General features: G+C 36.3%; 1 protein-coding gene across 1 annotated transcript in view; it reads left to right on the plus strand.

Annotated features, from left to right (window-relative positions):
- The window catches only part of Grm7 (glutamate metabotropic receptor 7), an 803,889-nt gene that overhangs the window by 511,253 nt on the left and 266,610 nt on the right, over positions 1 to 26,026 (plus strand). Inside the window, 1 exon segment of the mRNA XM_051203689.1 lies at positions 13,101 to 13,241. Within this exon segment, the coding sequence (XP_051059646.1) occupies positions 13,101 to 13,241 (141 nt within the window).

Raw genomic sequence — 26,026 nt, forward strand, 5'->3', positions numbered from 1 at the left:
CCAATTGTGCCAGCACCATTTGTTGAAGATGCTGTCTTTGCCCCATTGTATAATTTTAGCTGTTTTGTCAAAAATCAGATGTTCATAGGTGTGTGGGTTAATATCAGGATTTTCAATTCGATTCCATTCGTCTACCTGTCTATTTTTATGCCAATACTAGGCTGTTTTCAGAACTATAGCTCTGTAGTAGAGCTTAAAATCAGGAATGGTGATGCCTCCTGAAGTTCTTTTATTGTACAAGGTTGTTTTGGCTATCCTGGGTCTTTTGCTTTTCCATATAAAGTTGATTATTATCCTTTCAAGGTCAGTGATGAATTGTGGTGAGAGAGAGAGGAGAGAGAGAGAGAGAGAGAGAGAGAGAGAGAGAGAGAATATAAAAGAGGGAGCCAATATTGGTTTGAAGAGAAAATTGAACCCAAAGAAAGGTATATAAACCTACAATATTGCTGCCAACTAAAAATTTGAGCTTCCGTGGAAAGGCTACCATAAATGCCCTTCCCTGATAGTGAGATCAACAACTAACTTATCCATGGAGCCCTCATCTAATACCTGTTGGAAACAGAAGCAAACACCCATGCATAAACACTAAGTTGAACTAGAACCCAGATGCAGAAGGAGAAGACAAGACCAGGCTGCAGAAACACATAGAGACAGCTGACCTGAACAAGGAGGAGCTAACTGCCCCCCCCAGACTGATAGCTGATAGCATGGGACTGACTCAGGCCCCCCTGAATATGGGTCTCAGCCAGAAGAACTGAACAGTCTAAGGGACCTCAGACAGTGGAACCAGGATGTATCCCTGGTGCACAAAAGGACCTTGTGAACATATCCCCCATGTAGGGTAACTGCCTTTTACTAGAAGCAGGAGAGAAGCCCTAGTCCCTACTTCAAATGACCTGTCAGATCTACATGACCCCAACTGGATGGCATTGCCCTACATATGGAATTGGGGTGAGGGATGGGATGGGAGGGTGCTTAGGGTTCATGTGAGAGGGCAGAGAGGGTAAAGGAGGGAGGGAGGGAGAGCGAACTGTGATCGACATGTAAAATAATAAATTAAATTTAAAAACAGTCTGTTTGAAAATGATTATATATTGTGTCAGGTTGACAATTCAAACTATCTTTCCACTATTTCTCTTGCATTTAGTCCTCTGCCTCCCACTTATAAATCCTACATTGACATACTCATAATGTTCACCATAGTTCTTCCCATCAACGCACTTTGTCCCCTTTGAATAAATTTCCCCCTGAAAAGTTTCATCTTTTTCCTTAGTAGCAAGTTCCATAGACATTTTCTCTGAACCTACGGCTTCACACTTAAAGCATTTTGCACTGTGGTTCAAACATCAGCTCAAGATCAAGGATTCAAAATAATCTCAATTTTCTATTTTTAATAACTCAGTTAATTTCTTCTTGAACTAACATCTACATCCCCAAAACTGTATATGTAGCAACCACTTTTTAGTATGTATTCTTTCTCAAGTTCCTGTTTTCACTCTGTTCCTGTGAAACTTTCTGTACATTAACTTGTTTCACTTGTAGCTTCATCAGCTGTTGCTGAGATTGATCAGGACCATGAGCTCCATCTTTGTAGGCATAGGATTAGGATAAGATCTAATCTCCACTGCTGAACATATGACCTGTGCTATATGTGTCCTCTTTAACTTACCTATAATATTTAGAATTGTGATTAACCTCCATTATACAGCAATTAGAACAGTTAAATGCATTTTTATAGACAAATAGGTTAACATAGATATAATAATATTCAGTAGAAATTAAATTATTATTTTATTAAAGCTTTTCAATAATTCTATATAGCATGTTACATATGAAAAATAGTACTGTATGATTTACAGTAAACAAACTAGAATTAAAACATCTTGTCCATAATTTCTTTCTGTTTTAAAGATTTGTTTTATTTTTATGTTTGTCTGTGTGTGGGCTATGTGTATGTGTGGTTGCAGATGTCTGCAGATTTCAGGGCATGGGATCTCCTTGAGCTGGAGTTTCATTTCTTGAAGACAAAAGTGAGTGCTCTGGTATTTTGAAAGCTCAGTATGTGCTTTTAACTGCTGACCATAATTTCCATGTGATAAACTTGGTGGAAAATATGCTTTATGATACAACCCTAATATACTAATATATCTAAGTAAGGCATGGTTACTTCATAGTATTGTGAATGTTATACCAAACAATTAAAATTAATTTTTCTGTAACCATGTCACTCAACCAATGTGAAATACTCTCTCAGTGCTACAAATGTATCCCAGTACTGCTATGTTGGTTCTATTATGAGTTGTAATATATTAATTACCCAAATAGCAATAATAACCATAAACAAATATTATGTAGTTGTAAAAATTATAATACTATATTTTATAATTTTAATCCAGTGTACGCATTAAAAAAAACTTTTAGTAAACAGGAGTCAGATAACCATTACTGTGGTTATTTGTATTTTCTTACCTACCACCAAATACTGAAAGTGTCTCATTGACAGGGAATATGTATTTTGCTTTCAGATTCTCTCTAACATAATGCCTCTTCATTTAATTAATCTCTGCTATAATTAATTACTCTATCAAACTATTTTCTGATTATATTCAAGACATGCTTGAAAATTGTGTGACAAAGAAGCCACCTGTGTTGAGTGAAATGGAAATACATTTCCTCTGGTAATATCACTGAGCTGGGTAATAATCCCAGGCACAGCCTGTGCCTGTGACTGTCATTAAACTCTTGTATAGCTGCATGCTCTTTCCCTCTGCATGCTCCACAGAGGGAAAGAAAGTTATCAGTAGGGCAGGAATCCAAACATTATTGTCCATATTTTGTTGTGAAAAATGTCACATCTGAGGCAAGACCTTATTATTTAATGTTACCATATTGTTTGGACAACATGGCCATCACATTGCTCACTGAAGTACAGAGAACAAATTATTTCTACCAACAGTGTATTCCTTGTTGAAAGAAAAGCTACCTCTGAACTAAGGGGCTGTACACTGAGTTTGACTACTCTCAACACAAAATACTGAGTAGAATTTCTCTTTACTCAGCACCATACCTTAAGGAAATTGCTCTTCAACATGTATTGATCCATCTTGATGAGATTGAGAAGTGTTTGGATATATGTATCAGCACATGTGTAGAACTTAGTAACCTCTTTCCCACCTATTAATATTATCTGTGTCTTGCTTCTTGGCAGTCTCTTTGAGAGCAAAACCTGTATCTGATCATACATCAACATTAACTGCAGTTATGCAGTTGCAAATACAAATATACAAAGGGATGTTCCAAAGGCAAAATTGAATGGGGGATTTACTCTAAGAACAAAGGAATATCTTATAGACTCAAGATCAAGGTACACAGCAAGATCTGTGAAATGAATTACAATCCTGAACAGCAACATCCTTGGTACCCTACCTACATCACTCTTCTCTGTTGGTATCTAATTGATCCATTCTCACCTGAAGCAAATGTCTTCTTCCAAGAGCATGTGGCTGCCATTTGCAAGTCTTGAGTTTACAATTCCATGTAGAAAAACAAACAAACAAAAACCAAGCAATGATATTTGACCTGTATTCCTTACTACTGACTTCAACTTAACAGGCAAGTGCATTTGACTGGGAATGGATATTGACTTCTATGCCAGTCATTCTATTGCATTCATTCAAAACTGTACACAAGGATCTAGAAAAAAATGATGATTAAATAGAATTTGTATAAAAGTGTAAATATTATTAGTTCATACAGATGGCCTTTTACAAAACCCAGATCTATGCCCCTTCTCTAAAATATGTTAGTAAGTCATGTTGGAGGAGATGAAATGATATGAATTTCCTTCTCAAACTTAAGATCCATTAAGTGAAGACATTAATTTCCAAGAATGTCCACTCATGGATTGATTTTACATTTATATAATGTATTGTCATCAACAAATCAAACATCCACTGAGGAATAACATTCAAACTTGAAGGATTTAGGAGCTGCTTCTACATCTTGATTAAAATACTGGAGAAATTAACATGAAGTTTGAAATGATTCTGTAAATATCATTCCTCCATTTTCAGAAACCTTTTTTCTTTGAAATTATATTTTATTCTTTGAAAATCATACAATCACATGATAAATCTTGATAATATCTAACCCTTATTTTAGCTCTGACAATATCTCTTCCAATTGTATACCCTCTAAAAACAAACAAACAAACAAATAATAGAACAACAACAAAAAGAAAACGAGTGTCATTTAAGTCCACATGGCCATGGATATCAGGTCAGCTGGTAGCCACATCCCCAAAGTAAAGTAACTCTCCCTCCAGAAACCATCAACTATCAGGCTCTCCCCAACCAGAGGAAAGGTCTCAGGAATTCCTCTTTCTTCTGTGATGGAAATTTTAATTGGCTTGAACTTTTGAAACTCTTATGCATGAATGCTATGTATGACTTTCTTTGCCATAGACTTTGAACACATTTACAATATCAAGTTTGAATTTTCCTCTATGGAACAGGCCTCAAACCCTATCAAGAGAACAGTTTGTTTTCTCCCCATAAACATCCTTGCAGGTATTGCACCAGTGACCAAATTGGCTTGGTAGGTTGATATTCCATCACACAAAATCCAGTAATGGGTAAGACTATCAGTGTCTTTGTTTTCCCAGGAGCCTTCCAGTATGAAGAATACTATATATACACTGGTGTGGAGGGGCAGTTTCCTGGTCAGTTCAAAATTGGCTTCTCTTTGTTGTGCAACTGAAGTGTTTGATCTTCTACAACCAAGTCTTGTCATCTAGTTTTACTGGACCACTAAGAGCAATGAAAAAAGGCTGTATTGTTATGGGTACCTCTAGAGGCTCCTTGACCAAAAGTTCTTCTATTAAATGGTTATACATTTAGGGACAGTGATACTATGAGGTCTTGGTTTTCCTCTAAGTATCCCCTTTTTAGACATGCATGTAACAAGTCCCTTCTTTCAAAATGTTACCATTTCTTAGTTTACCTCCTTCAAATTTTAGGAAGTGGAAGAATCTATGATCAGAATGAAAAAGAAATACAATTTTGGATAAACCATTTGGGTTGTTATAATTGTTTGATTATGTAAGTTTAGCTCAAAAAAAAAAAAAAAAACTTCTGGCTGCTGAGACATTTTTAGAGCAGAGTATAAAATGAAGATGGTAACCAGGCAACATGGTTCTTGTACTATTATTAAAAATAAAATGTGTAGCTCAACCATATAGAATAATTCTCTAGCCTTTGATGTGTTGTTTTTCTCTTGGGGAAATAGGCAGATCCTATACACTCAAATGATCAATAATTTTCCATTTAAAATTTATTATCTTGTTAGATTATATTGGCTAGAGAATTTACACAGATAAACCAGTCATGATAATTCAATATTATTCTTAAAATGTGTTAAAAGATTTATCATAAAATTATATAAGTCTTCATACAATCCATCATACAAACAAAAATTCAATGCTTGGTCATTAATATGACATCTGGCTTGAAGAAACATGGTATTTTCCAAACACCAATATATTCCTGATTAAAATTTTAACAAATTTTTATAACATAAATAACATTTTTGAAAAAAAATACATCAAAATGCAGTCACTCGTGACATTCATCACCAATGTCCATTCCTTTATACCATAATCGCAATATATAATACATACATTTGCATGAAAAATCACACGTTCAGATTAGAAGATTTCATCTTCTTTACCTCTGGTAGACTTTATATGGTTCTTCCAGGGCTATGTATAAAAGTTGCTTAAAAGGCTTAAATTGTGTAATGCTCTGGAGTATTAGATTGTCAAGTCTGCCTTTATATCCATACCACCTGGGAAGTAAAAGGCTCATGTATTTGAACCACTAGGAGGTGCTCTGATGTTGATATCGTTGAGAGTCAAAGAATAGGTGAATTCTTTTTATGAAATATCATATATTGCCCTAGCATTTGTACAGGGACATGAACTGCTATTGTTCTAGTCAAAGACATCTGGCACATAACTTGTGTAGATGATGGGATGAGGCCTCAAAAGAACTCTAGAAAAGTGGCTATATATAGGTTGATGAAAGTCTGTCCTTAGAGAGGCATCCAGAGATACCTGATCTTGGTAAACAAGGCTCTAAATATGCAAAGGCCATTCTTTGTGGAGGGCAGACCTTGTTTTAGAGGTACCTTGTGAGGCTCCATATGTAGTTGTGGATAATAAATATTATCTAGCTCATTCTTTGAGCAAAGCTCCAGTCTGGAATACAGTCAGATTTTTTTCTTTCTGGATATTGAATAAATAGTAGCAGTTAACATGGGGTATTCAAATTCTAGTGACAGATGAGAGAAACACTGGTAAATGTCAGATTCATGTTTATTTTCCTTTTAAATTGTGTCTGTGTTTGTGTGTGTGTGTGTGTGTGTGTGTGTGTGTGTGTGTGTGTTGGAGTGTCTGTGCGGATATGTGCACATGAGCACAAGAGTCAGTGGAGGAAAGATTTCCCTTCAGATACCCAGAGTTACAGTTTTTTGGCAGTTATGCCCCACCCACTTTGGGTGCATACAAGAGAGATATGTGATCTTAACCATTGAATCATCTCTCCAGCCTCCAAGTCTTGATTCTGGAAGGTTGCATATTGATTTCTTTATATAAAAATGAGCTTATCTTAGTCCCTTTGTCCTTTTGTCAGTCTTTTTTGTTGCTAGGGGTGCTGAAATACCCACTCTTGTAATTTTGTATATGAAAATATTACTTTGAGTTGCAGGTGCACCACCAGAATGCTGTCCTCCTGTCCTACCAGGAATCATCTTGATGATCCAGCAGTAACAACCATAAGTTTCCTGAGCTCTTTTGAGTCCTATAGGAAATAAAAATCAATGTAATATAAATAAGAAAAATGCAGAGCTACTAATGAATAAAGAATTTTTGCAGCAAATATTACTGTTCCTATATTTCTGAAAGGCAGCCATGACAATCTATCACACTTATACCATGAAAATGGTGAACAGAGTCTACTAGGTAAAAACACCATGATCTTTGCCTTATGGCTTTTCAAGAGTTGATAACAAACTAAATTTCAGGAGAACAAAGAAAAGTGTGCTTGCACAAAATACAGCCCCCAAAAGCATTTAAACTGAAGCTCTGGGCATAATAAATTATCTTAAGTGTATTACTATTAATTATCTTTTGTATTTGAGTAAAATATTTGTAAATAGTAACAACACTTTCTTGGAAAGGAAACATACCTTCTTATTAAGAATAGCTCATCCATTCCTGTATTAAATTTAGTTCCCTACAGATTTAAACTGAAAAAGGAGCTAGAGAAAAAAAATTGGGAACAATGATTTTCAGGATTTATTATTCAAGTCTGCTATGCTAGTGGAAAGCAGTTACATGAATATGATTAGTATGCACAGTTCATGTACCATAGTGAATTATTAATAGTTTATATCTGTGAATATTTGCATAGAAACCAATATTACCTTGTCTTAGAGAGTAGCTACTATACAAAGCTTTAATTCTTGCAGAAGGCTGAATATCATGTAGAATCTGCAGGTAATGTAACAATATACCAATAACCACCTTTCTTTTCCTATGTGTGAATATCTCATATAAGGAATCATTAAATACATAAGCAAAGACTAAAGAAATGAATCATATCATTTATGACAACATGAGTTGAGGTCATTTTGTTAGTTGAAATAAACCAAACAGTGATTTCTGTCATGCATGCATCATTCAAAAATTACTGTTTTGCTAATTGGAACTAGAATGACAATAATATCAGCTGACACTAAGAACGGGGCACATTTTTAGACTAATGCTACATAGCCTTCTCCCTCTGTCTCATCCATAAACATTTCCCATGGGTTGTTTCTTCTTTGTGGAATAATTTCCATTGCAGTAACTCTTGTTTGCTCAAAAATCATGGCTGCTTGCCACCAGTCTCATCAGAATACATAGTCAAAGAATTTCTGGGTGCATCTTTGTCTAGCTTTATTCCATGAGTCATATTTCCTTAACTTTATTTACTTTGGTTAAACTTTACAGACATGCAAATTCGAAAGGCATATTTTAATTGGGTGCAGACTTTGATCTTTAGTCCTGAAAGTCAAGTTAAGAATACGCAGGTATGTGTGGAACCAAGAAGGGAGGCATGACAACAAAACTCTATATAACACCTGAATCAAGGATGCAGGAAACCCCCACCCCACCAGTTCTTACAACCATGTGATTAATACTCATCCTCTCAAGTCAGCTTCCAGATCAGTGACTGTTGTTCACATTTGTCTACATGAGGTTTCTCAATATACCTTGTGGATTAGATAATGTGTAATTACTGGGATACAATAAGATCACATCCCTAGTACTTTGTTTCAGGCGGTCTGGCTTGATCAAACCACATTAGTCTGGAAGGAACCCACAGCTTTTCATTTTCTGTGGAAAGAAAAATAGAAATCCTTTTCCCCAGTAACTTGTCCTTGAACTTAAATTTTGGAGTCAAAACATTTTTTTTTTTAATTTAATTTATTATTTTACATGTCAATCCAAGTTCCCTCTCCCTCCCTCCTTCCCTTCTTCCCTCCCTTTTACCCTCTCTGCCCTCTCACATGCACCCTAACCACCCTCCCCTCCCATCCCCCCACCCCAATTCCAGGTGATCCTACATTCAAAACAGCTGGACAAAGCAGCCATGCAGACTAAAGCCAGGATTTCTGCATCTTCTTAGAATCCCCCATGACAACGCCCCTTACCAGCAGGAAGTAGTTTGGAAAGAACAATGCCCAAATTCCCAAATATTGTCTATAAATGTTTGTTTTCATTTAAATGGACTTGGTTATAAAGATAAATAATAATAATAATAACAATAAAAAGATCACATCCCTAACCCCAACAAGTTGATGGTTGTTAGATGATTGAAAGAAGGGCGTTATTTCCATACACATGTGAAAAGCCACCTTATTTTCAAGTATATTATATCCCCATACCTATCTGTGTTTCTTTTGTTGTGTTTTGGAGATATGGCTTCATTTTTTTCTGTGACAGGTTCTCTCTTCTTTTATCCCAGGGAATTTAGAATTGCTTAGGCATGGCAATTCCATCATAGTTATCTCTCCTCTTCTTCTTTTCTGTCCCCTACCCTCAAAGAACCATACACACTTCCTCTTTTTTTCTTAGAATATTAACACCCTTGTACATTTACTCATATGACCTGTAAAGTAACTGCTATTTGTGCTTATTTGTTTGTGTAGCTATTACAAATTTAGATTTCTAATCCATCTTGTAAAGAGCTGTTATCTGAGTGTATAAATATGAATGACTTTTCCGTTTTAATATACCTTGATGCTTTCCTAAGTTTTTTATGTTTTTATTGGTTTAGTAAAGTATTTTATTCAAAACATCCAGCTTGATTTTTCTTCTTGCAAAGGAGCTTAAACACAGCTCAGAACTCAGTGTAAGTGCACTGAAGAGAGACATACCTTTCAACAGTAGAATGCCCCATATCCATCATAAATACAAGATGCCAGATTGGTCTTCTGATTTTCCAGAGGATCTGGGTTTCACTGTGAAACCCACTTAACAGTTCAGATATTGTGTGCTGTGATAAACATGTTGATTTTTAAACACTAGCCAGGCTTCTTGAGCTGGAAGCAGGGCAGTAAGAAGAGCTAAGGGTCCTTGCACTTGAGGTGTAAAGTTGGAAGTTCTGTTGCTGCTTCCCACTTGAGCTTATAAGGATGTTCCTAGGATTGTAATGCACTCCCAGGGTTGAAAACCTAGAACTATTAGCTGCTGTATATTTTACATGTATTCGATGGCATGTAAAGCCTTCTTCTGTCTTGTGACCTGCTAAAGCCACCTTAATAGTATTCCTCATATTCCCCTCTTGTAAGACCTTCCTTTGCCTTTCATCTAAAAGGGCCACCTCCTAATAATGGTCCCTAGGATGAATCATACTCCTATTAAGTTATACTCTACAGATTTCATGTGGTAACTGAGGATTATTTCTATCTCATAATTTCAATGAGGATGGAACCAGGCTAGAACAGTTTGTCATGCCTGTTGAAACTCTGCTCCTCCTTCTTGCTTAGAATTAGCATCCCAAATGATAGCAGTTCTGCTGAACATGTACCAGTGGGATACTGCTTCAGACCAGCCTAGAAAGGAACTCAGCAAATGATATTCATAAGCTCAGTTAAAGAAGCAAATCACACAGAGAATTCCATCTGTTTCATATAAAAAGAATGACAGTTTTCCTTTAACAAAACTTTGATTATGATTCCTTTTCATCAAAACTAGGGGACTTTGTATCTCGGGTTGTATTTTAAAACTCGGGTAATGTTCTTAATTGTACTGTTATATGTTCAGATCCTGTTTCTGCTGAAATTTAATAGAGATGACGAGAAGTTTTATTTCACACACAAGCAGTGGGAGGGAGATGGGGAAGGAAATGAGCCTGGTTATTAGTTATTTTCATGTCTGATTCTATCCCAAAGTGTCTGCCCTACCTGGGTCACTAAAGTTCTTATATTATGTGTCCTGTTTGTAATGAGAGATAAGTAGAATCTTCAGGCTTCTGATACTGTAATGACAGACTATATGTAGGGACTTCAATGAGTAGGCAGAAGGGAAGTTTTATCTCAACTCCATGTCAGAAACACCTTATATGTTAGTAAAGAGCATTGCAAAGTGCTCCTCACTAAAAGGGCTACCATGTCTACTTTCAGGCAATGTAAATATCTGGCTGTAATAAGATGCTTTTCAAACCTTGAAGAACTTACATGTTATTGGTTTTCTGCTTTCTTGATGGAAATGAATAGAGGGACCTAATAAGAATCCATTTGTCTTCTCCCATGAGCTGATAAAAAGGTGGAACCAGATTGTCAGGTCCTATAAAAAGTCTGATTCAGACAAGCAAAAGCAAGGCATCAAGAAGAGCCTCAGTGGATGACACTATTTTATCTATACATCTGCCTTTTGTGTTTCTGTGAGAAGATCTGTTTTCTAAACCCGGGTTACTAACAGACCACAAAACCATTTACTGAGTTGATTGATTTCCCCATTCTATCATCTGATCTCATACATAATAGTTTATCTTCTGCTTGTTGAACTACCAGTTTCCCCTGTAGTACTAATTCTTTCATAATGGGACATCTTCTAGAAAAGAGGGAAAATGGCATGGTGTGTGGATCACAGCGATCTACATAGGACTTTCCTGGATCTTTGGTGAGCATGGAAATTTCCAGAAGATGAAAGAGAAAATGAAACTCCAGTTTCCCTTCTTACTCAGTTAATCTGCTCTTCATTTCCATGATCAATTGTCCAAATTATTATGACACTCACCAAAATATGAGCCTGCTTTGTAGTGTATATGACAGATAATGATGTTTGTAACCAGGAACCATGATAAAAAATTCTTCTGAATCTTCACTTTTGACTTTAAAGTATGGTTCTAAGTAATACCCACTGCCTAGTGCTAATGTAACACTTAAAGAGAAAATGTATGTAAAATGTTTTTGCTTTTGTCAGTGTAAACCTTAACACAAGTTTTATGACATATGGAAAAGCTGGATACTTTATATGTTAGTAGTTCTACCTTCTCTTATGATTCTTGGCCTTAGACTTTCTAAATTTCTGTATTGCTCCTACTATCACTGATAGCACAGTGGAAAGTGACAGAGGCATTTTGGAGAGTAATAGAAGGAGATGGTGTCATCTTTATTTCTGGAAATAGAAAAAGGAATATCTGCAATTCAAACTGTGGACTTCACATATTTCTATGACATAGTGATATTAGTGGACCTGACATTCAAGCCTAATTCAAGTGATAGTTTGAGTCTAATCTTTGTTTCTTTTGTACTTTGATCCTCTTGAGACCTCATAGCTTTATTGTAATATTTAAAGTTACCTACTCCAGAAAACAGCAGCTACAGAATTGTATAGTAGTTGGGCCCTTGAGTCTCTGTTAATGTGGATGTGCCATGAATAACATCAAAGTGACAGGCTTATTTACCTGTGGCCTCTCTAAAATCTAGTTTATTTCCCATTTAACTGAGAAGCCAATTCCACGATGGGACAACACCAAAGGAATGATACTCACTGACCAGTATAGCTGAAATAATCAAGAATGTAGACTAGAGCATAATAATGGTTGACTTGGGACATGTCATGATTTGTTTTCTAAGCTTTTGTTTTCTAATGTATCAATTGAGAATATTGATAATAATTACTGCACAGCCAGCTTTATAGTAAGCACTGAAACTACAAGTTACTATCTGAAGATGACAATACATACATACATACATATATATATATATATATATATATATATATATATATATCAGTAAATTTCCTTAATGCTACAACAAAATACTTGACCAGAGCAACTTAAAGAGTATCAGGAAGCTTACAGTTGGAGGGTAGAGCCCATTATGGCATGAAACAGAAGTTATTTCAGGAAGCAGTTTGTCACAGCCCATCCACAGAAACAGAGAGCAATGAGTACTAGCGTTGAGCTTGCTCTTTTGTTTTATTCTCTCCAGAACCCTGGCCCATGGAATGGTCCTTCCCACAGTTAAGGTAGGTCTTCCTACCTTGACTAATCTAATAGAAATCATCACCACTTCCCAGAGACTTGCCACATAGATGCCAAGACCCTCAAGTTGACAATATCAATCATCACTACTGAAGATATTTGCTCTGGTTTAGCACACTAGAAATCCAAACATTTATTTATTTATTTCAGTGTAGATTTCATATTGAAAATAGTGCTTGCACATCACACTTCTCCCTTACTAATTGAATTAGAGCCATTTCTGTAGTTTAACTAATAAATGTGTGTGTGTGTGTGTGTGTGTGTGTGAGAGAGAGAGAGAGAGAGAGAGAGAGAGAGAGAGAGAGGAAGGGAGAGAGAGAGGAAGGGAGAGAGAGAAAGAGATTGTGTTTATTTGATAGTCATCAATCTAGTATATTGATGGACACAAATAAATAAGTCTTCTACTCTACAATCCATTGCTGACACTTTTGATCCTTTAATTTATTCTCTATATGGTAGCCATACTCTCAGTGAGTTGTGACCTTCTCATTTAACTCTGTTTAGGGTTTGATGCTTACTTCACATCCCGCACACTTGAGAACAACAGGAGAAATGTCTGGTTTGCTGAATACTGGGAAGAAAACTTCAACTGCAAGTTGACAATTAGTGGGTCCAAAAAAGAAGACACAGATCGCAAATGCACAGGTAATTTCATTCCCATTGTCCTCCTCCTGTGACTTTACATGGCCAGCATTAAGATTTCTGCATAGCTGACAGAAGGAAACCTGGCTGGAGACAAATTGAAAAACTAAATTGAATTTTACTAGATTGTTCAGAAAATAGAACAGGAGTGTAACTCTTGCAGGTCAAGGGAAATAGAGACAAGAATGTATTCTTTTCTGCCTGTCCATCTCATTGTAATTGGCATTTCCATTGATCTTGAGAATTGCTTCAAATGCTCCTATTAATAAATATTAGTTCATGTTCTAGCTAGGAGAATGAAGTCATTTTCACAAAAGCAAAAGTCCCTAAGACATCCCGCACCAGGACCAGTAGCAACTGTTTCTATCCATAGTATATCTGATCCAGTTTATAGAATGCTTAAGATTATAATAATAAGCATTCTTAATATATAAGTGAGTCATTTGCTATTTAATGTGTGCTTAATCACTGCTTCTCATAAAATCTTTTGTGAACTTCTTACCAGTAGAAAGTGTGTTTGTAAATAGATAAAGGGGAAAGCAGACATCAGTTCATTTAGTTAGTAATAGACATTTATTAAGTAATCACCTTTCTGCTAAGCACTATCCTAGGCAGCAGTGGTCTTATAGTGAGATAAAGTCGGAGCCTCTGTGTTCATGAAGCTTAGAATTTACTATTAGAGTGGGAGAAGAGCATGGACAATGCTTCAGTTAATTTTTCACATAAACTAGAAGGTGTGAGCTTAGATGACAAGCACAAAAAACAAAGGGATTTCAGTAGTGTTGAAGGCAAAAACTTTCTTCCAAAGACTTCCTTGAGGGAATAATGCATCTATAAATGGATTAGACAGCAGCCAATTGGTGAAGAAGAAAACTGAGTGAAAAGTCATGGATGAAGAATAGCATGACACAGTTCTGTAGCAAGAGGATTACTGCAACTCCAAGGATATAATGCATCCCACCACCCAAGTGGTGAATTAGCCACATTCACTTTTGGGGAGAATATGAGTAATCGAGGGAGAATGAATGTGCTAAGGTAGTCACAGCCAAAAGAAGAGAAAATACTGTTATGTTTGATTGAACTTGATATCGATTTGTATTTAATCTTGTATTTGATCATTAATTTGTGTGCTGAATAACTATGAAAGGCTGAATTAAACCTAAATCTACTCTCCACTAGCCCTCAACCTTTGTAATAGTGACTTTCATACATCCCAACACCATACAGTGTGTACTAAGTATGATCAAGCAGGACATGGGCAGAGGGAAAGCTAAGACACTAAAAGTCCTTATCATACATGAATGAGTACCAAAGTTCAATTCTCCAAATTCATATTAGAGGAAAATCAATGGTATGATGATATGCACTGGAGATGCAGAGGCAGAATTCTGATCTTCATTGACCAGCCATCCTAATCTCTCCAGACCAGTGATAGGCTCTATCTCAAAATATAAGGAAGCGTGTGACTAAGGGGGGAATGAAACCCAAGATTATCCTCTGGTCTTTACACGTACACATACATATGAGCACACCCAGACACACACACACACACACACACACACACACACACACACACACACTACCTCTAATTCATTCTTATTCTTATACCTCTCTCTCACCATGTTGAAGTCACCTTAGATACAACTCTTACTTAGTTTTTCTTTGCAATCTAACTCTATATTTTAATCATCTGAATCTTTTAGATTGAGCCCTTCATTTAGCAACTATTAATTATGTAGAATATATATAATACATAGTACTTAAGATATCATGTAGGATTTGAGAATACTTCAGAGCTCACTTTCTCTTAAGGAGGTTTTTATGAAAAGGAAGTTTATGGCAGAGAAACCATAATAAAAATATTGCTGCAGAATCAATAGGACACATATATTGGAGGCATCATTGCTAACCAGAATGTCAGAATAACTGAATTTTCTGTTCAAACCAAAATATATAATAGCACAGTGTTCTTAGAAACATGGTCTTTCTATTGTTGGGAGAAAGTGAATAAAATTGATTCAATGTTGACTAGACCTAGGTGACACAAAGCTTTCAAGTGGAAACTAAAAAATTAGTTTGACATCTGGATAATTTGTCTGTAAGACAGGGAACACTCAAGTGTATGACAGTATGCAGATGATGTATGACAGTTTCCAGAGTGTTTCTGACATCCAATGTTCTGTAGAATGGCTGGAGGTGGAACGGATTGTCAAAATGGAACTTAGGCTTGTTCCTATGTGAAACCAAGACTTGTCTTTTTGCATGCTATAACCAAGAATGTTCTCTGAATAAACACAACTAAGTGCCTAGCAAAGAGAACTGAAGTTTATCACAACCAAATATGGCAAATATGGCAATCCACAATCAGAAATGGAAAAGTATGTTGCGTCTTTCTGTCCTACTCTTCTAGGGTCACATTTATAAATTATTCTCTTATTCTCTCTACATATATCCTTCCTTACTAGGCTTTGCTTTCTCTAGGGAAATAGTTAAATAGTATTTAGAAAAGTAGAATATACACAAAATCATAATTATATATAAAAATGTGTTAATGAGAATAGCTTACTCAATAGGGGCTGAGTAATCTAACAGTAATTATTTGTACACTGCAAATACTTGGAATCTGGTGGGTGCTTAGCATATGCCTCAGTAGTTCCAGTCTGATTGGGAAGGACTGAAAAAGTCCTGGAGAGCTGCACATCTTCAGTTCATGTAGAAGTTCAAACATATAATGTAATGTCTGTCAAGGATGGCAGCTACAGCAATAGCACCAGCAGCAGCATAGATGCATCCTCTAAGAAAGTAACAAAGACAGGCAGCACCTGCTTTTTCCTTTCACCTACTTCTATCTGGTCAACTCTTTTGAAGGTGCCAAAAATTATGATAGTGGGTCTTCCCTATTTGAAAATTTCTGGATGTCACTTTCACAGATATATCAAATCTACTTTGCATATTGACAAACAAGTTTAATCATCAGTCTCTCTTTAAACTATCTCTGTTAGTAATGCATGTCTATTAAGTGGAAGAAAATACTATTACTAAGGTTTTTAGTGTTCAAGTTTGTGAATATAAATGCACAAAACACAAAGAATACTGTGAATAGTTTTTGGTTTTGTTTGGTTTTCTTACCTGCCCTTTCCTTTTCCAAGACTGACTGGTAGTATTTTCAAAACACTCTTATAATATCTTGACATTTAGATATACCTCAATCTTGGAAGTAGAAAGTGGTAGGAAAAGTTATGCTGATTGATAGTCTAGAGAGAAGAAGGAAATAATGGCAATAGGTTAGAGACAAGTCCCTGAAATCTTGATAACAAACCCACTTAATCAAGGATGTGGACAGCAGCAGAAAGCATTGGTAGGCTTTAGGAAAGAAAGCTGTTTGATGTCTACATTTTATAACAGTAAAGAAAATGAATGTGGCAGAAAGAAGCAGCCACATGAGGAGACCATGGAATTATCGATTTGAAATTGTAAACTGACAGCACAGAGACAGTAGATATTTTTGCCGAAGGACTAGAAAAAAATCTAAACCAGCCTCCTTCATCCCTTCCTATGATTGTGCTCTGAGAAAAAATGAGTGTTCTAAAATTATGAATGTGGACACACTTAAAATACTGTCTCTTTTCTTTTGCTCTGAGTAGCCTCTTGACTATAACAAGCTCTATTTCTGTATTAGTTCTGGGCAGACCAACTTGGAATCTACTACCTTATGGTCTCTGGTAGTGAAGAGTGAGACCTGTAGCATTTGAAGAAACCAGATTGCTTTTCTAATTCTGTAAGGAATGTTTCGAGGTTGCATACAACTAATGGGCTTTGAAAGGAAAAGTAATGGTTAGAAAACTTAAGGAATAGAGAATGATATTTGCTCCTGTAGAATTTTGGGGAGTTCTGGTGTATAGATGATCTTAAAGCGAAGTACTGGAAACTATCTAGCCACCTGTCCCATAAATTACTTGCATTCATTTGACATATCTATAAGGCAAGCAATATTTCTTCATTGCTCCACATCTTTAAAATATTCCAAAGCTCTTGTATACCCAATCCTGGTACTCCTGTCTCCAAAAGCTAATCATCTTTCTCCTACCATCACTTGAAATTATTTTCTCTGCTACAAGCTGAACATTGTACATTGAACATGTGAACTTTTCCATGACTCCTTATGCCTGACATTCTGGGGGTGAATGTACATAAAATGGTACAGGCTTTTGCAGAAGATAGATCCCCATATGATTGGAGTCACTGTCATTTGTGATATTTCATACTGGGGGTATATCATCCCTTGGAAACAGTGTTAGAGCCACCCACTAGGAAATAGACCCTACTAGGCAGTTCAATGAGGATCACTTGTACTTAATCAGCAAAACGAGCATATGGATTGTGTTTACTAGTTGAACTTGTGACTCCTGATACTAAGTCCACCTATTAAGTATGTTTCCCCCTGAGACTTGGCACAGTACTACTAGCATCATAGAGATTTGGTCCAAGTCTGATCATGCTGAGGATGATGGTTCTTTGGAAAGACTAAGACGAGAAGGAAAATGAAATGCTGTTTTAGGAAACAAATGAAGGGAGTCTCCAATTGGGGAAATGTTTTTACCCATATAGTTAATAATTTTACAATCAGTGAATCTAGGGTCTGCCATCAAGGCCTATCATGAGTTTACCTATGAAAGCATGTGCAGTATTGCTTAACTTTTCAAAGTCATTACTCATGCTTGAATAATGAAAATCTTCTGAAGCTGCTGTGAGGGATTAAATTACATAATTCAAGTGTTAAATCTGAAGTGACATTAGCACATGGTCTCAATTCAATATGGCTATCAATTACTCACAATTCTGACTAAATGCAATTGCCTGTGAGGAATTCATGGCTATCCTAGTTATGTGAATTCTGAAGAAGAGAAGGTCATATATAAAATTTCAACAGGAAAATAAAACCAGAAATTTGACTAAATACAAAGGTATAGACAGGAGCATTCCATGGGGTGCACAGTCCATGACACTGTACTGATATGCAAACATGTTTGCAGACAGGCATGAAGCCACATGAAGCTGTGAGTGTAATAGAAAACCCAGTATCAAAGAAGTGCAGCACCTTAACAGAGTGCAGATGCAGGCATTGTCTGGCTCTGAACCAGATAGATAACTCATTGCCCAGATTTTCCTCCATTTTAATTGAAAATGGTGTAATTTCAAGGTCTCCCTCAAATGTATCCTTCCAATTCAGTACAAGTTTCCAGGAATCTGAATATGTTTGCCTGTGGAAAACCATATCTGTCTGTTGTGTCTTGGGGCTCTAACAGAGCACAGAGTATTTGTCTAACAAAAATTACTGCTCTGACAGGTGGTACTTGACTACACTGATTCATTAGAGTTACCTCCTCACTGAAAAGAACTCAGCATTTAGGAATCCATCACCTGGTGAAGAGCCAATTTGACTGTTAGAGATTTGTTTTCCTTTGCATATGACAAAGGATAAATAAGTGGGTAGAATTTATTCTCCACCCCCTGTAGCAACTCACTGTCTTTCTTTTTTGTGTTTTCTAGTCACACAAAAAATTCAGTTTGACTTGCCTCTTAAACTAATATCCACTGTGCAAATATAACAGACACTACTAAATGCCTTCTTTTTCTGTTTATTTATTTATTTTGTTTATTTGTTTTTAAGCATCTTACTTTGTGATTCTGGCTGGACTGGTATTATTGTAGAGCAAGATGTAGGCAGTTCTGCCTCAGCCTCCTGAGTTCTTGGATTATAGGTATGATCCACTACATCTGATTTTGAATTTTCACAGTGTGTAGTCAGAATCCTTAAATTGTGTTCTACTCAAAACTAATGTTTTAAGGAACACCTCTTTCTTTTAAAGAGCTGTTAATAAATAAGGTTAATTAATAAGTCTCACAAACCCCATCATTCATAATATCTCATTCTTGATGTAACCCAATCAGTATCTGCTGACTTTCTCAACAAGTCTATTAAGACAATGAATGATATTTAAGAAAACTAAGTGAGCTGAGAACATATATACTGAACGCTTTGTGACTGAACTATTTAGTTTTCTCTATCATTTTTCCTTTCCGTCTAAGTTGACCTTTAATTGTTATATAGATGTTTTATAGTGGTACCTAATCTATGTAACATGATTTTAAAAAGTCCATCTCAAAATGTACATAGATACATAGCATCTAATTATTTAGCCTTTCAAGAAGACTTTTTGAACTGTTTTGACAAGACACAATAGAAGCACATTTTTACTCCTTCCTCATTTTTTTTTTCAATAGACACTTGATATAGATAAACTATGAGTTAGTTTCTATGATCATATATTTCGGATTCTGTGTTAATATGGTTTCTTATTATTGTTAAAAACACTCGACTCATCTCTAAACAAAAGTTTAGTTCAGTCTTTTGGGTGCTGTCACTTGAATTTTCTGACTACCTACCTTCTACTTTTGTGAAAACTGGAAGAGTGTCAGACTGTTAGGATTTATTTATTTGATGGAAAATATTAAGAACTAAATATCTTTGGACCATCACATAAATATTAAAAGAGATATAACTTTCAACTTGGTATAGTATTTTACAGCAATTGCGTGGATGTCTGCCTATATGGTTTAGACAGATGAGGTGGCAGTTATCTTACGATTCCATTACTCTCCAAATTGAAATGAGATGAATGTAACTACTATGAGAAATTCTCATTGGACATAGAAAACCTCCAAATCCTTTTTAAAAAAATGAAATACCGAGTAAGTCTTATATGTGTACATAAAAGATGAGTAGGTCTCTGGAGTTTGGAATCCCATGTATAATAAATAGAACCATAATTTAGTTCTGTATTAAATCATGTCATCACCTCCTACAGCAATGCTTTGTGTTGAAGGGGAGTGCACATGTACATTTGTTACATACTTTTAGAAGTGAGAGGCCAATGTTGGGTATCTTCCTCAAAAACACTCATCCTAGTTTTTTTGAGACAGGGTCATTCAATGAACCCAGCACAAGTTGATTGACTTCACTCGCAGGAGTGAACCCAGAGGATTTGTTAGTCTCTACCACCCAAGTGCTTGTGTGACAGACCTCTGTGTGGCTACACCCAGCTATTTTGTTTTTCACCTAAATGTTGGGGATATGAACTCAGGTTCTCATGCTTGCAGCATGCACTCCCCATTGAGTTCTCTCTTCAGCCTGTGTCCTGCTAATTTTGTATTTAATTTTCATTCACTTATATATTATGGTATATTTTCTTGTATTATTTCAGTGACAATAATGCTTTTTCAAAGAGGTTTATGAATTAAATGTCAACTAAACTCTTCTTGCGAAAGCATATTACCAGCTGTGACCACGGTCACATATTCCATGAATGGATCAGAAAAGAGGAGCTGAAAGAAATGCCATCATTCATGAGTCCTTACTGATCATCACTGGGCAACAGTGATCAGTCTCTATCAATATGATTGTGAGGCATGAAATACAACTTGTAATTCCTTTCCATGTAGTACTTTTGTTTCTCACATCTCAATTTCAGGGCTGTATAGGAAAAAATAACCTCTTGGCATTCCCTTCTTCCTCTGAAGATTGCAATCTTCCCATGGCTTCTTTCTATCTACAAACCAGATTCTAAATCTATATTATCTGTTTCTACCTTTGGTAATGAAGGCAAGATAGCTGGATTCCTGGTATGAGTACTAGGTTCTATATTCTGTCTTACAAAATCCCTCTATGGTTTTGAAAACTTAAACACCTTCACATGACTAGACTATTTAAGGGAAGTTGAAACTCTTTCAGGGACATATGCTAACTCTTTTTTTTTTTTAATATTTTATTTATTTATTTTTGTTTTTTTATTTTACATGTCGATCCCAGTTCCCTTTACCTCTCTCCCTCCCCCCTCCCTCCCTTTTACCATCTCTCCCCCCTCACATGCACCCTGACCACCCTCCCCTCCCATACCCCCACCCCAATTCCACATGTAGGGCAATGTCCTCAGCCATTCATTTATCATTGTTCAGTAACAAACAACGTGGTAGAGGTTGGGGAAGGAGATAGATAGACTTCAGTTGGGTCTCATAAATCTTTGTTTATAGTTAACTTCCTGAAACCTTAATAAATTCAACTTTGAAGAACAGATCCTAAACTGTATGTATCACACTGGCTTTTAAAATGCCAGCCTTTTGTTTATTTATTTTTATATCCCTTCTTCTCTTGTGTTCTATTATGTCTACCCTTACCAAAAGAGTTGAACTTGGAATCTAGTATAGAAAAAAAGTAGAAAAATTCAAATTAATAAAAAAAACCCTCATGCACAATATAACACATTATTGTATGAAAATATGATAGTGTGACACCAACCAAAGTGGGACTGAGGTAGCAAAGCAAGAATAGAGTAGTCTATTATCGTCAATAAATGATGGGGACACTGCTCTAAACTTAGAGGATAATTTTCAGATGCTCAGGGTGGAGCTAGCTAGCTTTAATCTTATGCAATAGGTGGCTATTAATATCGTCTCACAGATTAAAAACACTCTGCCTTCTTCAACCACCACTGAACAACCGGAAAAAGGATTATTGCTAATTGCCATTTTGATTCATGTTGCTGTCTCCAAATTCTGGCCATATTGTACTTTGAAGTATCCAGAGGCACAGTATCTAATGCTAAACTGTATAAACCAAGCACTGGAGGAACCCTGTGTTAAAACAGAAGCATTCAAGCAAAACTGCTTTCATTGGTGCTAGGAACCATAATTACTTGAGATGTGTTATTTTTTTTTCTCATGAACTCATTTAATGGCTGTAAATGTGGGTATTATAGCTCTCCCTTATTTGGAAAGTCTGTTAGGCCAGGGTGTTAATAAAAAGGAATTCTTGATCTAGGGGAATTAATGCCCATGAATCTCCTCACAAGAGCCTATAAACACAGTGCCTCTTACGATCAACCTAAGTGTTATGAATTGGACACTTTGAGTCATTTTAGTAGGCCTAAGAAAGAGCTGTTGAATGACTTGCCAAGTGTCATTAAGCTAGTTGAGATGGAATATAGTCTTCTTCCGGAAGAGCTTCTGGTATAGAGGTTGTCATCTACCCATTTCCTGTCCTCGGGGAGAAATATGGACACTAAAACATGTTAAGATTTTACAGTGTATGCAACATAATATTCATTTTATAGGGAATAAACCTGTGCTCACAAGATAAATATAAATATCAACCATATATAAAAACCCAGATACAAACTTTTTAGAGCTCTTTGCCAGCCTCTTTGTAGGAACAGGGGATCCAGGGAAGTGGGCAGATACTCAGAGGGCTTAGGATCTTCTAATCCTCAGAGGTTACTTATAGGAGGAGTACTTGTGAGGTATTACAGGGCCATGGGCAACTCTAATGCAACTGCATTGCCAAGCAGTGGTGGTGGATGACTTTAGTCCCAGCACTCAGGAGGCAGAGGCAGGTAGATCTCTGTGAATTGAAAGCCACCATGATCTACAAAGTGAGTGCCAGGAGAAGCACTAAAGCTACACAGAGAAACCTCATCTCAAAAACAAACAAACAAACAAACAAAAACGAACAAATAAAAAAAATCAGCTGTATCACTGAAAGTGCACCTTAACAGCAGAAGGTAGAACCTTCTGAAGCTAGTCAATTTCAGATACTTCCTGGGATATGTGTTAATTACTTGAGTCCTAAGAAGCCTCCTGTCCAAACATTTTACTTCTTGCATGCAAGATCTCAACTTAGAGGAAATTACTATATAACAGTAAGCTCCAAGCTTAAAGAAACCAGGCACTTACATCTCTTGATTTTCCCCAGTTTCGTTCATATCTTCAATCCCAGGTAACTACATGGTTTAAAGAAACAATTAGAAAATTATTATAAAACAGCTTATGTTCCACGCTGAAAAGTGAATCTGCTTGACGTGAAATATTTCAATGCAATGGATCAGATGGGGAGATGGGGAGAGGAAAACAGAAAGAAATGAAGTAGGACTGTATTTTATAGACCCTCATTTAACTCTGGTTTCTAAAAGGAGTTTAGAGCTACAGACTCACAGTCCTTGCCTATCACTCAGTGACTGAATAATGAGAAAATGTGACCAAATGGGGGAAAATGGCTGTCCTTGAAATACAGCTATCACCTTTCTGATAGGTTGCAAGTCTCATTAATTCCAGTAGTGTATTCCACAGCTACCCTCTGCTTGGCAAAGCCCATAGTGTGGTTTGCCTCTTTAACATCTTCTAAGTTTAATGCTAGTGTGTATGTGTGTGTTCTGCTTAGATACTGACTAACCCTGCCTCTCCCATGGTGTCACTGAGGCTTTGGATCCTGGCTTGTCATTCCTAGGTGTATGCATGCACATAATCCTGTGGAAACCTTACAGTGACAGCACTGGCAAGGACCCAGGTTCTGGGAATCCCATGTAGCCTAATTTGAGTTATAATAAAGATGTATAAACTTAAATTTTTTTGAAAAAAAAATGACAGCATGAATACTCAAGCTGCCTTTGAATTTGCACTCAAACTTGCAATCATCTTCTTTCCCAAGTATTGCCATTATAGGTATGGGTCACCAATGTGGTTCTACAGACCCTTTAGTAGTTTTTCAGGAAACCTTGCATATCATAAACAGTCTACCTATTGTTAGTTTACTTGAGTGTGGCATAAAGTCCTATGCCTTGATTCTTGACAATTTTGGGGCTCTCTACTTTGCTACTAGTGAGTTTATATAAAACAGATATAAAAATACCCTAAGACCTCATCCCTCTTCTTTCCATGGGACAATTCAATTGTTGTCATTTTTAAAAGCTGTAAAATTAAATAAAGAATGAGGATTTTGAAGCCCAGTTATCTCAGGGCAGGTTTGGTTCCTGCCTCATATCAGCCATGAAGCATGAAGCAAGTGTTTTTGCATCTCTGTGACTATCTACTCATTGGTGAAATGCTCTGATACTGCTAATTGTCTGATGGGTTTCATTTTGATTTGTACTTTGAAGGGAACCTCTGAGTGAATTAGATTGTGTAAAGTGCTGAATGCAATGCAAAGACACAGGACGCTTTGATAAGTGTTAGCAAAATGTGCATTATCCATTTGTAACATTACCAATTCAATGAGGATAAACAGTTTTTGGACAATTGAAATATATCACTATGTTTGCTTTCAGAAGCACTGCACTAATATATTCAGCCCCTGGCAAAGCAACTGAAATGTTACCTCTGTTTTGATTTGTGTTTCTTAGAAAACTTGCAAGATTGAATTTTTTTTTTCCTTATGTTTGGGTACTGATTTATCTTTTATGAGATGCACTTTAGAGTCTTTAAATTGTTTTAATATCCCTTGCATCAGATGATCATCCCTACAACTCAGCAGAGTTAGCAGGGGTGGCAATATTTACAGTCCACTAAAGAGACAGAAAAGCAAAGTTCTTACTGTTTCATTAAGTGTCTACCAGCAAAGTTGTAGGCATTTGACAGAGCCAGGACTTGAACCAAAATGTTGCTTTCCTCTCATAAACAGCAATTCAAGGATCTGGAATTTCCCTGGCTTGAAATATTCCGTTATGTTTTTAAAAAAACAAGGCATTCATAGTGCCTAACTTTCCCCTATGGTAATTCAAGCACTTAGGGGAATAAAATCCAAATATCTTCTAAGTTGTTTACTTTTACTTATTTCAAGCTCTTAAAATAAGCTATATAGTTTAACTATCTACTTAAAATTTATAAGGTAACAAAATGGGTACTATTTTTGATTTGGAGATAGTTTTGGTGTTATAAATATTATTTAATGATTACAAGCAATATAGTTTATAAATAAGCATTGTAATTTCTGAGCATCATTAAGACAGAAACCAGTCACATCATGGGTAATTGTACTATTCTGACAAATAAATAAACAACATGATTAGATCCAACATACTTTAAAACTATCATATTCAATATAATTGGCTTAGCATACCTGGAAAAAATGTCTAATAGCATCATTCACTGAAAGTACAAAGATGGGTGAAATTTTACAACATGTGGTTAAAGGGAAGAGGATCAATAATTCTAAATGCTGGAGAACATAAATGAAACCAGGAGTCTTGTTCATGGGTATGAGAATAAAAAAAGAGAAAAGGCAGATGCATGATTGCCCTGTGCATCAATGAAGGAGAGGTGAAAGGATAAGTCCATAAGCATTTCCACTATGGATACTTCTGCTTCTCCTTGTTTTGCAAGCAAAGGCATTAAATATCTTTGGTAAAAAAAAAAGATAGTTGTCAGTGGAGGATTCACCAGTGTCTGTGTTTATACACATATTTTATTACTATGCTCCTTCAGCAGAACAGTAACAAAAGGTCCCAAAACCCTTATTGAGAAAGACCCCCAAGTGGGAAGACATTTGTGTTAGTGTTATCAACCTACAGTGAGTGGAAAGCAAGACTATACATGTGAGTTTGCTTTTAAATTACTGAGTAGTTTATCTTTAAGCTATCTATTCCCTTAAAGATGCACAGTACTTGAGACTGGGGAGCTGGTTCAATAGTTATGAGTGCTTTCTCCCAAACCATGAGGACTGGAGTTCAAATCCTGTCACTGCATAAGGAACCAATAGGTTTTTCACAGGGGCAGGAGAACTTTTTGAAGCTCCTGAACATCCAGTCTAACTGAGATGTGAGCTCTGAGCTCAGAAAAAAACACTGCCTCAAAGGAACAAGGTGAGAGTAATAGAATATTCGCTTTGTAAATATCTTCACACAGAATCTTATACAGATGCAAAGAACCACATACAAAGACCCAAAAAAACGGGCTCTCTC

Source organism: Phodopus roborovskii, unplaced genomic scaffold (genome assembly GCF_943737965.1).
Source record: "Phodopus roborovskii unplaced genomic scaffold, PHOROB, whole genome shotgun sequence".
Taxonomy (NCBI): domain Eukaryota; kingdom Metazoa; phylum Chordata; class Mammalia; order Rodentia; family Cricetidae; genus Phodopus; species Phodopus roborovskii.